General features: G+C 56.9%; 1 protein-coding gene across 1 annotated transcript in view; it reads right to left on the reverse strand.

Annotated features, from left to right (window-relative positions):
* The window catches only part of ZFR2 (zinc finger RNA binding protein 2), a gene marked incomplete at both ends in the record, with an annotated part of 42,492 nt that overhangs the window by 14,382 nt on the left and 15,451 nt on the right, over positions 1-12,659 (reverse strand). Inside the window, 7 exons of the mRNA XM_082836607.1 lie at positions 607-767; positions 1,919-2,129; positions 3,944-4,126; positions 6,885-7,159; positions 7,288-7,491; positions 7,960-8,080; positions 9,040-9,271. Coding sequence (XP_082692733.1) covers positions 607-767; positions 1,919-2,129; positions 3,944-4,126; positions 6,885-7,159; positions 7,288-7,491; positions 7,960-8,080; positions 9,040-9,271 — 1,387 coding nt within the window. The remainder of the gene's footprint in view (positions 1-606; positions 768-1,918; positions 2,130-3,943; positions 4,127-6,884; positions 7,160-7,287; positions 7,492-7,959; positions 8,081-9,039; positions 9,272-12,659) is intronic.

The following is a 12,659-nucleotide window of genomic DNA, read 5'->3' on the forward strand; positions in this document are numbered from 1 at the left end:
CTGCCACCACCGTCCTGTCCTCCCTTCCCCTGCCCCCCCATCCCGGGGCTGCCACCAGACTGGCAGGAAGCCTGCCTGGTGTGGCTATTTTGCAGGGGACAAAACAGAAGGTGCCGAGTTGGGTGAACAAAAGCACGAACACGAGCACGGAAGAAATGCCCACATGCACGGCCCAGGAGGCACCCGGGAGGCTGGGACTGTGGGCTCGTAGGGAGGGGCTCAGAACCTGAGCTCCACAAAGCCCCGGGCGTGCAGGTGGTGCTGTGTGGGGCGCACACTGGCTCCTGTGCCCGAGGATCACGTGCCAGTGGGTTTCCAGGACACAGATCCCTCCTGCCACCTTCCTTGCCGCAGGAAGAGGGGCTGCCCGGTGGCAGGAAACACCTCTGCCTGTCTCGGGCCTTCCTTCTAAGATCTGAAGCCCAACACCCGGGCCTTCCAGTGAGATCCAAGGGATGCTGGCTTACTGAGGTCTTCCCGGGGCGGGTGTGCAAGTCTCAGGGGGAGAACTGGGACGAGGCCTCGAGGCCCGGCTCCGCAAGGTCCTTCTCCACAGAAGCCCAGGGTGGAGCAGGGTGAGCCAATGGCCGGACACCCAGCACTTACCTCCTCCACGTAGCCTGGGCCCACCGGCTGTGCGTCACAGCACGTTCCAGAAGCTTCCACAGAGCCTCCTTGGGTGGGCGGTTCTCCACGCCGCTCTGATCTGGGGTGTGCCGGTTTCCCCTGGGGGGATCTGCTGTCTGCCGCCGGCAGCGCAGGAGGCCCTGGAAGGAAGAACCGCGTGACTTATAATCTGCTCCAGCCAGCAACCAGGGTCGGCTTCTGGTCCGCCAGCATGAAGGGTACAACTCGATGCCACCGGGTCTCCCACTGCCCCCCTCCCCCTTCCGTGACGTCAGCCAATGGGATCCAGAGTCCCACGAGACCCCTTCCCACCAGCCTGGGTCACGACTGGGAGAGCAAGGCCCTCACGGCGTTTGGTGCCAAGGTGGATGGGTCCACAGGGAGGCGCAGGTCGTAGGCCCCTCTCTGAGGACAACCGCCACTGTTGCACAAGTCTGCAGCCCTTAGTTAACCAACAGTGGAACATCAAGCAGACGAGGGTTTACTGAGCCTCAGAAGGGAGACATTTCTTTGTCACCAAAACCGCTTTACATTTTGATCTTCAACATCACGTGATGGTTCAAATCTCAGGCCTGCTGAGGCTCAAAATAAAATAGGCCCCGCCTCCCACACAAAGCGGGTGGTGGAGAGCAGAGACTGGGTTGGAATCCCACCTCCACCGCTCACTGGGTGGTCCAGAGCCAAGTGCTTTTCCTCCCCTCCCCTCGGTTCTTCCATCTGTAAAGTGGGACTAATGACAAACCTAGAGCCGTGGAGGGTGAATCAGGCACGTGGAGTGAGTGCCTGACATGTAAGCCTATTTACCCTTGAAATGCATGTCCCTCGGCAGCCGTGACAGCCCAGGGGTCATAGCAGGTGCGGGTGACACACGCTCGAGGGAAGGCAGAGTTGGAGGTGGGGCTGCGAGGAACCTGCCTGGATTTCCCGGGGCCCACCTCACTTATCAGAGTGCCCGGTGTAAAGGGGGCTGCTTCCAGCATGTGGAAGGCGGCAGCCCAGGGGATTCTCCCGGCCTAGGGCCGGCTTCGCGAGTGTGGCCAGCACGCGGCTCAGTCCCAAGCTCCACGGGAAGAAATGGAAGCTGCACTGGTTCTGCCCACGCTTCCCCAGGGTGGGCCAAAGGCGGCAGAAGGCACCCCGCCGGCGGGGATCTGGGAGAGAACCACCCCCTTCATAGGTCCTGCCTCCCCAGAAGTGATGGACGCACACACACCGTTGACCGGACCATCCCGTCTCTGAGGCTCGAGCTTGTTGAGGCAGGGCAGGGGCTGTGAAGCGCAGAGACACGTACCCACGTGCGAGGCCTTCGAGGCGGCCGGTCTCCTGGCTGGCGCTGGCCTGCTTGGGGCACACATGCTGGGGCTGGCAGGGGCCGCAGGGGGGCTCTCTACGGTGAGGGGGGTGGAGGCCGGCTGGCTGGTGCTGGTGGCCTGGGCCGAATTCGCTGGCGCCGGGTCCATGCTGGGAATGGGCTTCCCCAATTTGGTGTGCAGCTTGAAGACCTGGAACAGACCCAGCCCCCTGTAAGGGCTGCTCAGGCCTGGCCAACCTTCCTCAGGGGTAGGAAGAGCACCTCACTGGGCATGGGGGAGCTGGCAGACTGTGGAAGTGAGGGCGGTGGTCCACCCTGTCCCCGGGGACCCTGCCCCTTCCCCCTGCTCCCACTTAAATGCCTTGGGAAGGGCCTTCCTGAGCTGTCTCCTGCTTCTAGGCCCCCACTACTCCTGCATATGGGGGACCTATGACTTTGACACCCCTGCTGGCTTACACAGACCCCCTTCCTCCAAACTCCACCGCCTGCGCTGAGAAGCACGGCTGTTTTCTGCATGCCAAGCACCAGCCCAGTGCCAGCCCCAGGTAGAGACACAGTGTGTGTAGAGCGCCTGCTAAGATGGACACATGTACGTGTCCACGACACAGATCCATGCTAGGTATACGTGGGTGTACACGTCCATAGACACACCTCCACATTCTGCAGGAACTCACATACACGTCCAGGGACACAGATCCACCTAGGATACAGTCACCTGCCCTGTCCTCGGCATGCCCCGCCGCCAACAAAGGCATTTAATTGCAAAAGTTCCCATTGGAAAGGACTGTTCCACCACCCCCAGAGTCTGCACTGACGACCGTCTCAGACACCTTCTCTGGCTCTAACTCTCTGACACTCACGGCTCAAACCTGCCCCCCACGCCGGGGCTGGCTGCAGGGCCTCCTGACCCCAGAACGAGTCCCAGCCTGCGAGCTGTGACACCCGCAGCCCACCCCGCCTGGGCCCAGCTCTCCCGCCTGCACCCCTGCTACCACCAGGCCAGCACGTCCCCTTTTCCACGCCTCACTGCTCCTTCCTTGGTGGGTTTTGTGGGTTCACGCAGGCATTCGAGAGCCTGTCCCAGCTGGGCTGGGGAACGAGGCCCTTGATGAGCAGGGGGAGAAGACAGATCCTCAGGCAGGCGCTCGGGGAGGCCCAGCCTGCAGCGGGGGCTGGAAGGGGGCTGCCGAAGGCAGGGTGTGAGCAAAGGCCCAGGGGCAGGAGGGAGCATGGCCGGTGAGCTGGGGCAGCTGGAGGGGGTTCTGTGGACGGGGCAGAGAGAGGCAGCCACGGGACAGGGGCCTTCCTAACCCTCTCACTCTAAACCTCGTGGTGCAGCTCAAAGCAGGCGTCCAGCCAGGAATTCCCCCTCCTCCTGTCCTCAGCGCATACCTGAAAGGTGAGCATCACCTTGCAGGTTCATGATGCCATTTCAGGAAGGTTTGCTGATTTCCAAAAAGCACCTCTGGACCATAGAAAGAGGGCATAGGGAGAGGGGCCCTACCTTCTCTCGGGTGGAGGAGCCCATTCATTTCCTCATAATATGACATACTACAGGCATTTTTAAGCCCACAGGAAATCGTTAATATTAAAATAGTAATAAATATGACAAATGCTGATATTAAATAATTTAGTATCAATGAAAACTTTGATATTAAAATATTAAACCTTACTACTTTAATTTGATTTTTAATAAATAAGGACCCCAAATGGAATATACAATTTGATCTCATCAACATACAAACTCTGGTTCATATATACGTGCAGACACACCCAAGGCCAAGAACAGTTTCTTCTGGGGTCTGGGTATGAGCTGCCCTGCTCCATGCTTCTGTCCAGGGGCAGATGTGACTTTTATAACTGGGAGAAGGCGTTTGGCTTTGGAAGAAGGAGGACGCGTGGGCCTGCAGGGAAAGCCGCTTCTCGTGGGTGGCTGCCCACCCCCCATGTCATGGGATGCCCCTCTGGGTCCCGAGTGGGCCGGGGCCTGTGAGGGGCTCCTACCTTCTGGTGCTTGGACCCCCGGATGTGGGCGGCATAGGCCTCCGCCCCGGTGCAGGACACGGCACACAGGTCGCAGTGCAGCTGCGCCTGCACCCCTCGTGGGCTGCTGCTGGGCTGGATGCCCATATTCTGAGCCGCCTCTTTCTTTTTGTGCTTCTGCCCTTCCAGGTGCTCGCGGTAGGTCTGCCGGCAGAGAGCGAGGGCGGCCTGAGGGGGGTGTGTGCCCACCTGGCACCGCGCCTTCCCCATCGCCGCAGTTCACGGGAGGCCTGATGTCCCCACCCCTCTGTTCAGGGCCTCCTTTTAAAGCCCAGTCAACAGAGAGAAGACTCAGAAGCTCGGACTGAAAGACGTAAGGTTGCCTTCTCTTTTGTTTTTTCTAAAAATCAATGAGTTTCTTCAGCAAGCATCCTCAAAGGAGCACACATTTAGTTTCAGGGCCTGCTTTTTAGAATCTGACCTCAGAAGCCAAGCAAGGATGCGTGCTACCGGAACGATGGGGGACACACTTCACTGTTAGAGCACTGCTCCCAAACCGCGGGGTCCACCTGGGGGAGGTGGCCACGAGGCACAGACCCACGCTTCCCGCACCGCGTGCCCGAGATGTCTGACAGCGTCTGGCACACGACTGAGCTCTCACGGGGCAGGCCTGACTTGTCTCTGGGAAGCCTTAAGATGAGGCAAAGTGGGGCTGCTAACCCAATGCCCTCTAACTATGCCAAGAGTCAACATTCCGCGGAATAGAAATGCTTCTGGAAAACACCAAAGGCACTGGTGGCGCTGGCAGGCTCTGGGGGCAGGGACAGGAGTGGGAAGGGTGCTCTCGGAATGTAGAAATCTGGGGGGTTTTTTTTTGGCTGTGCCTCGTGGCATGCGGGATCTTAGTTCCCTGACCAGGGATTGAACCCATGCCCCCTGCAGTGGAAGCGCAGAGTCTTAACCACTGGACCACCAGGGAAGTCCCAGGAATCTGTGTTTTTACCTAAGCCACAGAACACACACACACACACACACACACACACACACACACACACACACACGCACGCATATGACGTAAAAGCCTGTGGGCCGGAGACAAGCCTGGAAGGATACACACCAAGGCGCCAACAGTAAACTACTTCAGAACACACTTTGCAGAGTCTGAGCCCGTAGAAAGAACAAATGTTCGCAGTTTATGCCATCCCGATGCCTGACTCTCCATCACAGACACGGACCAGATGTGGAATGAGAAAAAACCCAGAGGAGCATTAGGAGGAGGCCTGCCTGGCGCCCCGCGGCTCCTGAAGCCCACAGCTGCCCTGGCGGCCCCTCGCTTGGCCGGGACGGAGACCGCACCACCAACTGTGCCGTCCTGGACTCAAAGACAGGTGCCCGGAAAAGAGGCAGAAGTGCTGCCCCCGCTGCGAGGAGGCCACACCAACCAAGTCCTTCCGATGCAGATGGAGGCCGTGTGTGGCTGCTTCCACGTTAACCGTGTCTCAAGCGGCGCTGGGTGGGCGCGGGAGGGGTGAGCAGGAAAGGGCAGCACGGGGACTCCGCAGAAGCACCTGGCATCTCGGTGGTAGAGGCGGATGTGCGAGCCTGGGCAGGTGATGAGCTCGCACGGAGCAGACCACACGCATGCACACGCACGTGCACACAGTCATACACAGGTGCAAGTGAGACCGGTAAAACCTGGGACCTCTGACTCAGTGGACGGGTTCAAGGCCAACATGCCAGCTGTGATAGTGACTGTAGTTTGGCAAAACGTCAGCACTCGGGGTGCTGGGTGAGGGCACGTGGGCCTCTCCACGGTGTTTCTTACAACCACCTGTGAAACCACCACTACCTCAATGAAAAGTCCAACGAACAAGCGCTGTTAACATTACAAAAAGCTGGGAACAACTGGAGCTGACATGTCTGTGTGCCAGAAGCTATGTCGAGTGGTGACACGCTTGGGGAAACCCGGTCCCACGGGGAGACGAGGCTCAGAGAGGCCTCGACACCCACTCGGGTGATGCTCACGTGCCCACGCTCCGTCACACCCCACGGCCATGGGGAGCGTCACACCCTTGCTCAACGTGATGCCGCGAAGAGTCTAGAATCACAGGAGCAGACCTTGTATTGGACTGGTGAGAGGAACCAAGAATCCTCACGATGCAGCCCTGAGTGCGGGCCGCCCGGCCCTCGTCCCTCTGCCAGGGAAGTCTGGGCTGAATGAGGGGTTCTGGGCTCCTCCCACACCTCTATAGCCTGTGATTTGGAGTCTCTGCATGCCTCCACGGTGCCAGCTTTCTCTCAGAGTACTAAGAACAAGACAAAGTCCACACAGGGTGTTTTGTGAGGACCAGCCCTAGCGTCTGATGATCTTTGCAGGGAGCGAGGTGGGTCACCTGCGAGCGTGGTTGGGGAGGTCCTTTGCTTAGACAGCAGTGCACTCGCCCGCATACGCGCACGAACATGCTGCTTTTACCCGCCTGTGGCCCTGCCTACACGGCCCTGTCTGCACGGCCCTGCCTGCACGGCCCTGTCTGCACGGCCCTGCCTGCACGGCCCTGCCTGCACGGCCCTGTCTGCACGGCTCTGCCTACACGGCCCTGTCTGCACGGCTCTGCCTACACGGCCCTGCAGCAAAGTTGCACTGTGACCAGCCGCGCCTACCAGCCCTCGTGTCGAGGAGGGTGCGCTGAGGGCCTCCCTGCTGCAGATGGCCTCAGGGTGCAAGGCCACGCTTCTGCGGCCAACAACCAGCGCCGGGCCCGCTCTCGTGTCTTTCACAAGAACACCAGGCAGTTTTAAGGTTATGCTGATGCGCACTTGGCATTGCAAATTAATAACAGATCTCTTTTGAGCAGGCAACGACCCTGACCTCTGGCCGGTCGTAGGGGGCAAGGGAGGGCTCTCCCACCCGTGGGGGCAGGAAGGTCTGGGGCCTGCCCAGCGTGGGGTGGGGGCGGCTGACCTGGGGACCAGCACAGCTGATCTTGCAGATGTCACAATAGTGAAGCGGGAGCTGCTTGGGGCCACCCCTGGGTTTCAGCAGCTTGGTGGCAACTGGTAGCTTCTTGGCGAAGCTGTCGGTGCAATGGGCACTGGGACTGCTTCCCGAGCCGCCCCACAGGGACGAGTCCACGGGCTTTGGGAGCGGGGGCGGCCGCATCTGTGGGAGGAGCAGCGCGGGGTAGTAAGGACTGACTGCTGAGTACGGGGATGTGTCATAGCCTGGGCAGCTTGGTCCTAAGAAGCGGAGAGAAAAATGAGAGGGGGAGATGGGTTGGTTTTGAGGAAAGGACCACATTTATTTCGGCTGCAAATAAAAGGAACAGCCTGCACTTGCATGCCTGCGGGGGAAACCACCATCTTACCAGTGTACGGGGCGGAGGCCGGGCCAAACGAGGATGAGGAAGGCAGCGTGGAGAGGGAGGAGGCCGCGGGCAGGGCGCTGCTCGCAGGGGGGTAGGTGGAGGTGGAGGGCGAAGTGCTGGCCAGCTGCCCCGCCTCGGCGGTGGGCACCTGCGGCAGGGGCTGAGCTTGGTTGTACCCAATGCCACCGTAGGCTCCTTGGGGCCCTGGAGAGCAAGCACAGCCTCTGCAGAGCCACTCCTGTGACACCGGGCTCAGGGAGCAGAGAAAGTGTGACCAACACGACGGCCCAGCTGCCAGGAGCTGGCACGGCCTGGGCGCAACTGGCTGTGAAGCCCGGGTGTCTGAGCCGTGCTGGAGGCCAGAGCCCCGGGCTCTCCCAATCTCTAAACTCCAAGTCCTCAGCAGAACCCACCTCCTTGGAAAACACTTCCAGACCCACCTTCATCTCTCCCCCATCTCTCTGTCTGGGTCTCCCCGCCCCTCTCTCTCGCACACACAGGCCCACTGACTAGTGGAGACTTCGGGGCGTATCTGAGGGGACAGCCCTGAGACCCACGCTACCGCTGCACCTCCTGTGAACCTGACGTGCTTGAAACCTGACTTTCCTGGGGTCCCTCCCGTGTAAGCGAGGCCCGTTTGCCCCCGCCCTGACCCTGCAGAGACCCACCCACCTGGTGGGCAGAGCGTGGCCGTGGCCATGGCTGGGAGCTGAGGCTGGCCAGCAGCAGGTGGCGGGTCCCGTTTGTTCTCGTAGCCACCAGCGGCTGTCGATGGTCCATAGCTGTAACTGTCCTGCAAGAGGGTTTCCATGGGGAACACAGAGCAGGAGAAAGGTGCTCAGGGTGGGGCAAGGCCCCCTCCTTGCCCCCTGCAAGGCCTGTATCCATGTGGTTCCCGAGCTCCTGCTCTGTACCAGCCTCTGTTTTGGGACCTGGGGACGCAGCGACCAGGGAGAGGGATGTGGCCTGCTCCCTCAAAACTGATGCTAATGTCTGAGAGAAAAAGTGCTCTGAGGAACATGCAACGGGACAAGGGCTGCCAGGGATGGCTCGGAGGAGGAGGCAAGCGTGTGGAGACTGGGGACAAGGCTCCTGGCCAGGTTGGCAGGGAGCAGAGGCCCTGGTGGGGGTCAGCGGGTGGGCTGGCAGGAGACCCGGAAGCTGTTTGGAGCAGAGGACTGCGAGCACCAGGGGAGGGGTTGGGGGGGGCAGGCGGGGCCGGTGGCGCCGGGAGGGGCTGGGGCAACAGGGAGCACGGCTGGATTCTGGTTCACAGGGAGATATGAGCTGTCGCGTGGACCAGGGACTAACTGCATGGAGGTGAGGACGGAACCAAGAGGCCAGGAGGAGGCCCTGGGAGCAGGACAGGAACTCAGGATGGGAGGTTGGGAGAAGTCCCAGAGGTCCTGGGGAAGCAAAGGGGAGTAAAGGAGGGAAGGGACGGAGCCAAGTGGGTACGAGCTTGGCCGAGCAAATCAGGAACAAGCTGTGGGTGACAGAGGCTCAGGGGGTTGGGCCACATGGAGCGTGGGACGCCTTGGCGATTCCATGTGGAAACACAGCTGCCAGATCTGCGGTCCTAGAGCTCGGGGTCAGGAAGGGGGCATCGTCAGCACCGGCAAGGCCTGGGAAAGAGGGGAAAGTTCCATCCCCTCTAAGGGCAGGGATGGGAACATCAGGAGGGTGATGGCCCGTCTGGATTGCGTTTTCAAGGAAGGACTGGTGCTGGGCAGAGAAAAGTCGGGCTGATACCTGGTAGGAGGGAGCCGTGGTGGCCGCCGGCACAGGCTCCTGGGGCTGGCCGCCGTAACCGAGGTCCTGGCCGGGGTGGGGCTGGTACCTGCCGTACCCAGCTGGAGTGATGGGCCTGGGTGGCTGGGCGGCCTCGGGAAACGGGATCAAGGCAGGGCCCAGTCCAGGAGCAGGCTGCACGGCCAAGCTGGTTCCAGCAGCTGGGACGGGAAAAGCCATCGGAGGCTGGGCGCTAGAACCACAGATAAACAGACAATCCAGCAGCGTTAGACCCTGGCATTCGAGAACCTGCACTGAGCACAAAAATGCCATCTGACACTAGATATCAGCCACTTGGATGCCTCCAGTCCAAGACCTTTCTTCTGTGAGCGCAGGCGCCATTGGAAGCGCTTTTCATGAATTAACACAATCTCACAGCAACCCTGAGTGCTCGGAGCCAGCCTGGTCCCCATTTTCACAGTTGAGAAAAATCATGGAAGGTCGATTAATGCTAAACTAAGAACTCTTTACCTATAAGAACCAGCTCTTCCTTGTGGTTCGTTCTGCAGGAAGCCCAGAGCTGAGGCCTTTTGTCTGCCTCACGTCATCCCTACCTTCCTGCCCTTAGAGAAGGCACTGCCAGCTGCCTGTATGTCCATCTGTTGGTCTGTCCCCACTGTCTGGAAGATGAAACTCTGAGGACAAGTGACAAGTGCCGGATTCAGACCCAGATCTTTCTGATCCCCACGCTCCTCACTCTGCTAAATATCAGTCACCCAGTAGACAGTCCTCAAATGTAAAAGACCGTCTGTCAGGGAAGCGTATCGGCAAAGAGTTTAGCCCAGTACCAATAAGAATCATATAAGAAAGTTCCTACAACCCTCCTACACTGTTGTTGGGGATGTACATTGGTGTAGCCACTATGGAAAACAGTATGGAAGTTCCTTAAAAAATAAAAATAGATGGGAATTCCCTGGTGGTCAAGTGGTTAGGACTCAGCGCTTTCACTGCCGAGGGCCAGGGTTCAACCCTTGGTCGGGGAACTAAGATCCCACAAGCCGCATGGAACGGCCGAAAACTTTAAAAATTAAAATAAATAAATAAAATAGAGCAACCGTACGATCCAGCAATCCCAATCCTGGATACATATCCAGAAAAGATGAAAACTCTAATTCAGAAAGATGTATGCACCCCAATGTTCACTGCAGCACTATTTACAATAGCCAAGACATGGAAGCAACCTAAGCACCCATCGACAGAGGAATGGATAAAGAAGATGTGGTACATACATACAATGGAATATTACTCAGCCATAAAATAGAATGAAATATTGCCACTTGCAGCAACATGGATGGACCTAGAGATTCTCATACTAAGTGAAGTGAGTTAAAGACAAATATTATATCACTTATATGTCAAATCTGAAAATAATACAAATGAACTTATTTACAAAACAGACACACAGACATAGTAAACAACCTTACGGTTACCAAAGGGGAGGGGAGGGAGGAATAAATTAGGAATATGGGATTAACAGGTACACACTACTATATGGAAAACAGATAAACAAGGGCCTACTGTAGAGCACAGGGAACTATATTTAGTATCTTATAATAACCTATAACGGAAAAGATCTTTAAAGAAAATACTGAATCACTTTGCTGTACACCTGAAACTAATACAATATTGTATATCAACTCTACTTCAATTTTTAAAAGAAGGAAGTTCCCGCAAACCCTGTAGGGCAGGGGTCCCCAACCCCCGGGGCACAGCCCAGTACTGGTCTGCGGGCTGTTGGGAACTGAGCCGCACAGCAGGGGGTGCACAGCAGGCAGGAGAGCGAGTGGAAGCTTCATCTGCTACTCCCCGCCACTTGCATTATTGCCTGAACCATCCCCTCCACTCTGGCCATGGGAAATCTGTCTTCCACGAAACCCATCCCTGGTGCCAAAAAGGTTGGGGACCGCTGCCGCAGGGGATGAGGCAAGGCGTGTGCGCAGCTCAGAGGCAGGCAGACCTGAGTATAGAGGGACGACGGCTGGCAGCACTTGTCCACTGGCACCTTCGCACACATTCTGGGCCGATGCTAGACTCACATGTGATGCTTGCAGTGTCATTCCTGCCCCCCAAAGTGGCTCACTGCCCAGTGGGGAGGGCCATGGAGAAATGGGGACAACTTGGGGGGGTGTTATCCAGGCCATCCTGGGGGCTGAGGGACCCGCCAGGGAGAGAGAAGCGTACTGCTGAGGGTCAAGCAGAGCCCGCTGCATCGGCCCTGCCCATCTCCTGGCCAGCATCTCTTCGTCCTCCCGGCAGCCAGAGGGGTCCGCTCAAAGCACAGACCTGACCACCTCTGCCTCCTGCTCAGAACCCTCCCAAGGCCCTCCGCCTCCATCCCCTCCCACACCTGCTCGCTCCCTCCCTCGCCTCCTTCTGCAGCCCTTCCTGAGCCCCTGTTGGAGAGCAGCAGGGCCCTGTAACCTGTCATCCTGCCCCTCAACCTGCTTGATTTTCCCTCCCAGCACCGCCTGACGCAATCCTTCCACCAACACGAAGCCACAGGAACTGAGGTGGGTCCCAAGCTATTTGCCGGCACGACAGTGGCACCTGGCACATAGCAGGTGCTCAGGAAATATTAGTATGGCCTACAGTCAGGCATTTGGGAAATGGTGGGTGGGAGCAGCCCAATCTCAGGTGGGGTCCTGGCCCGCCGGGGTCCCAGGGATCTTCTCCTCGCATCTTCACATGGTCTCCCTCTATGTGTGTCTATGTCCTAATCTCTTCTTCTTATAAGGACACCAGTCATATTGAATCAGGGCCACCCAATACCTCATTTTACCTTAATTATCTCTTTAAAGACCCCGTCTCCTACAGTCACATTCTTTAGTTAGCAATGAAGCCCTAACCCCCAATACCTAACACCCAAATATGAATTTTAGGAGGACACAAGTCAGCCCATGACAGGGTCATTATTGTAACAAAACTCAAATGACATGAAAATCTTGATTACACAAACATCATTCATGCTGAACTGAAAGCACCTAAAATACATTTTACAGAATATATAATCATTTATGAATTAGAATGTTTTTATTTTATTTAAGACACCCAAACATCATCAGCCCATCACCAGAATGCCCAGACACGCACAGTAATGATAACCTTCGATGTTCTGACAACTGCAAACCTAGCATCACTCTTTTTTTTCTTCTTGGTCATTAGAAAGGCATATTTGTTAAGGTAGGCGGGACAGAACATACTGTATTTAACTTTTGCCAGTTTGGCCTATAATGTTGAAACATTTAGACATGGCATGCTGGCTTCCACTTGTACTTTTGCCCTGGGCCTCTCAAACTGTGAAGGCTATTCATTTGTTTGGCTGTATTTCATTTGCCTATTTTACTATTGGTAAGTAGTTATATTATATATCAGTTTCTATTGCAGAGTTAAAAATTACTCCCAATAAATGTCAATTGGTACAGCCACTATGGAAAACAATATGAAGCTTCCTCAAAAAATTAAAAATAGAACTAGCATATGATCCAGCAATTCCACTTCTGGGGATTTTTCTGAAGAAAACAAAAACACTAATTCAAAAAGATTAGGCACCCCTGTGTTCACTGCAGCATTAGTTACAATAG

This window comes from Leucopleurus acutus (assembly GCF_964270905.1).
Source record: "Leucopleurus acutus genome assembly, chromosome: 3".
Taxonomy (NCBI): Eukaryota; Metazoa; Chordata; class Mammalia; order Artiodactyla; family Delphinidae; genus Leucopleurus; species Leucopleurus acutus.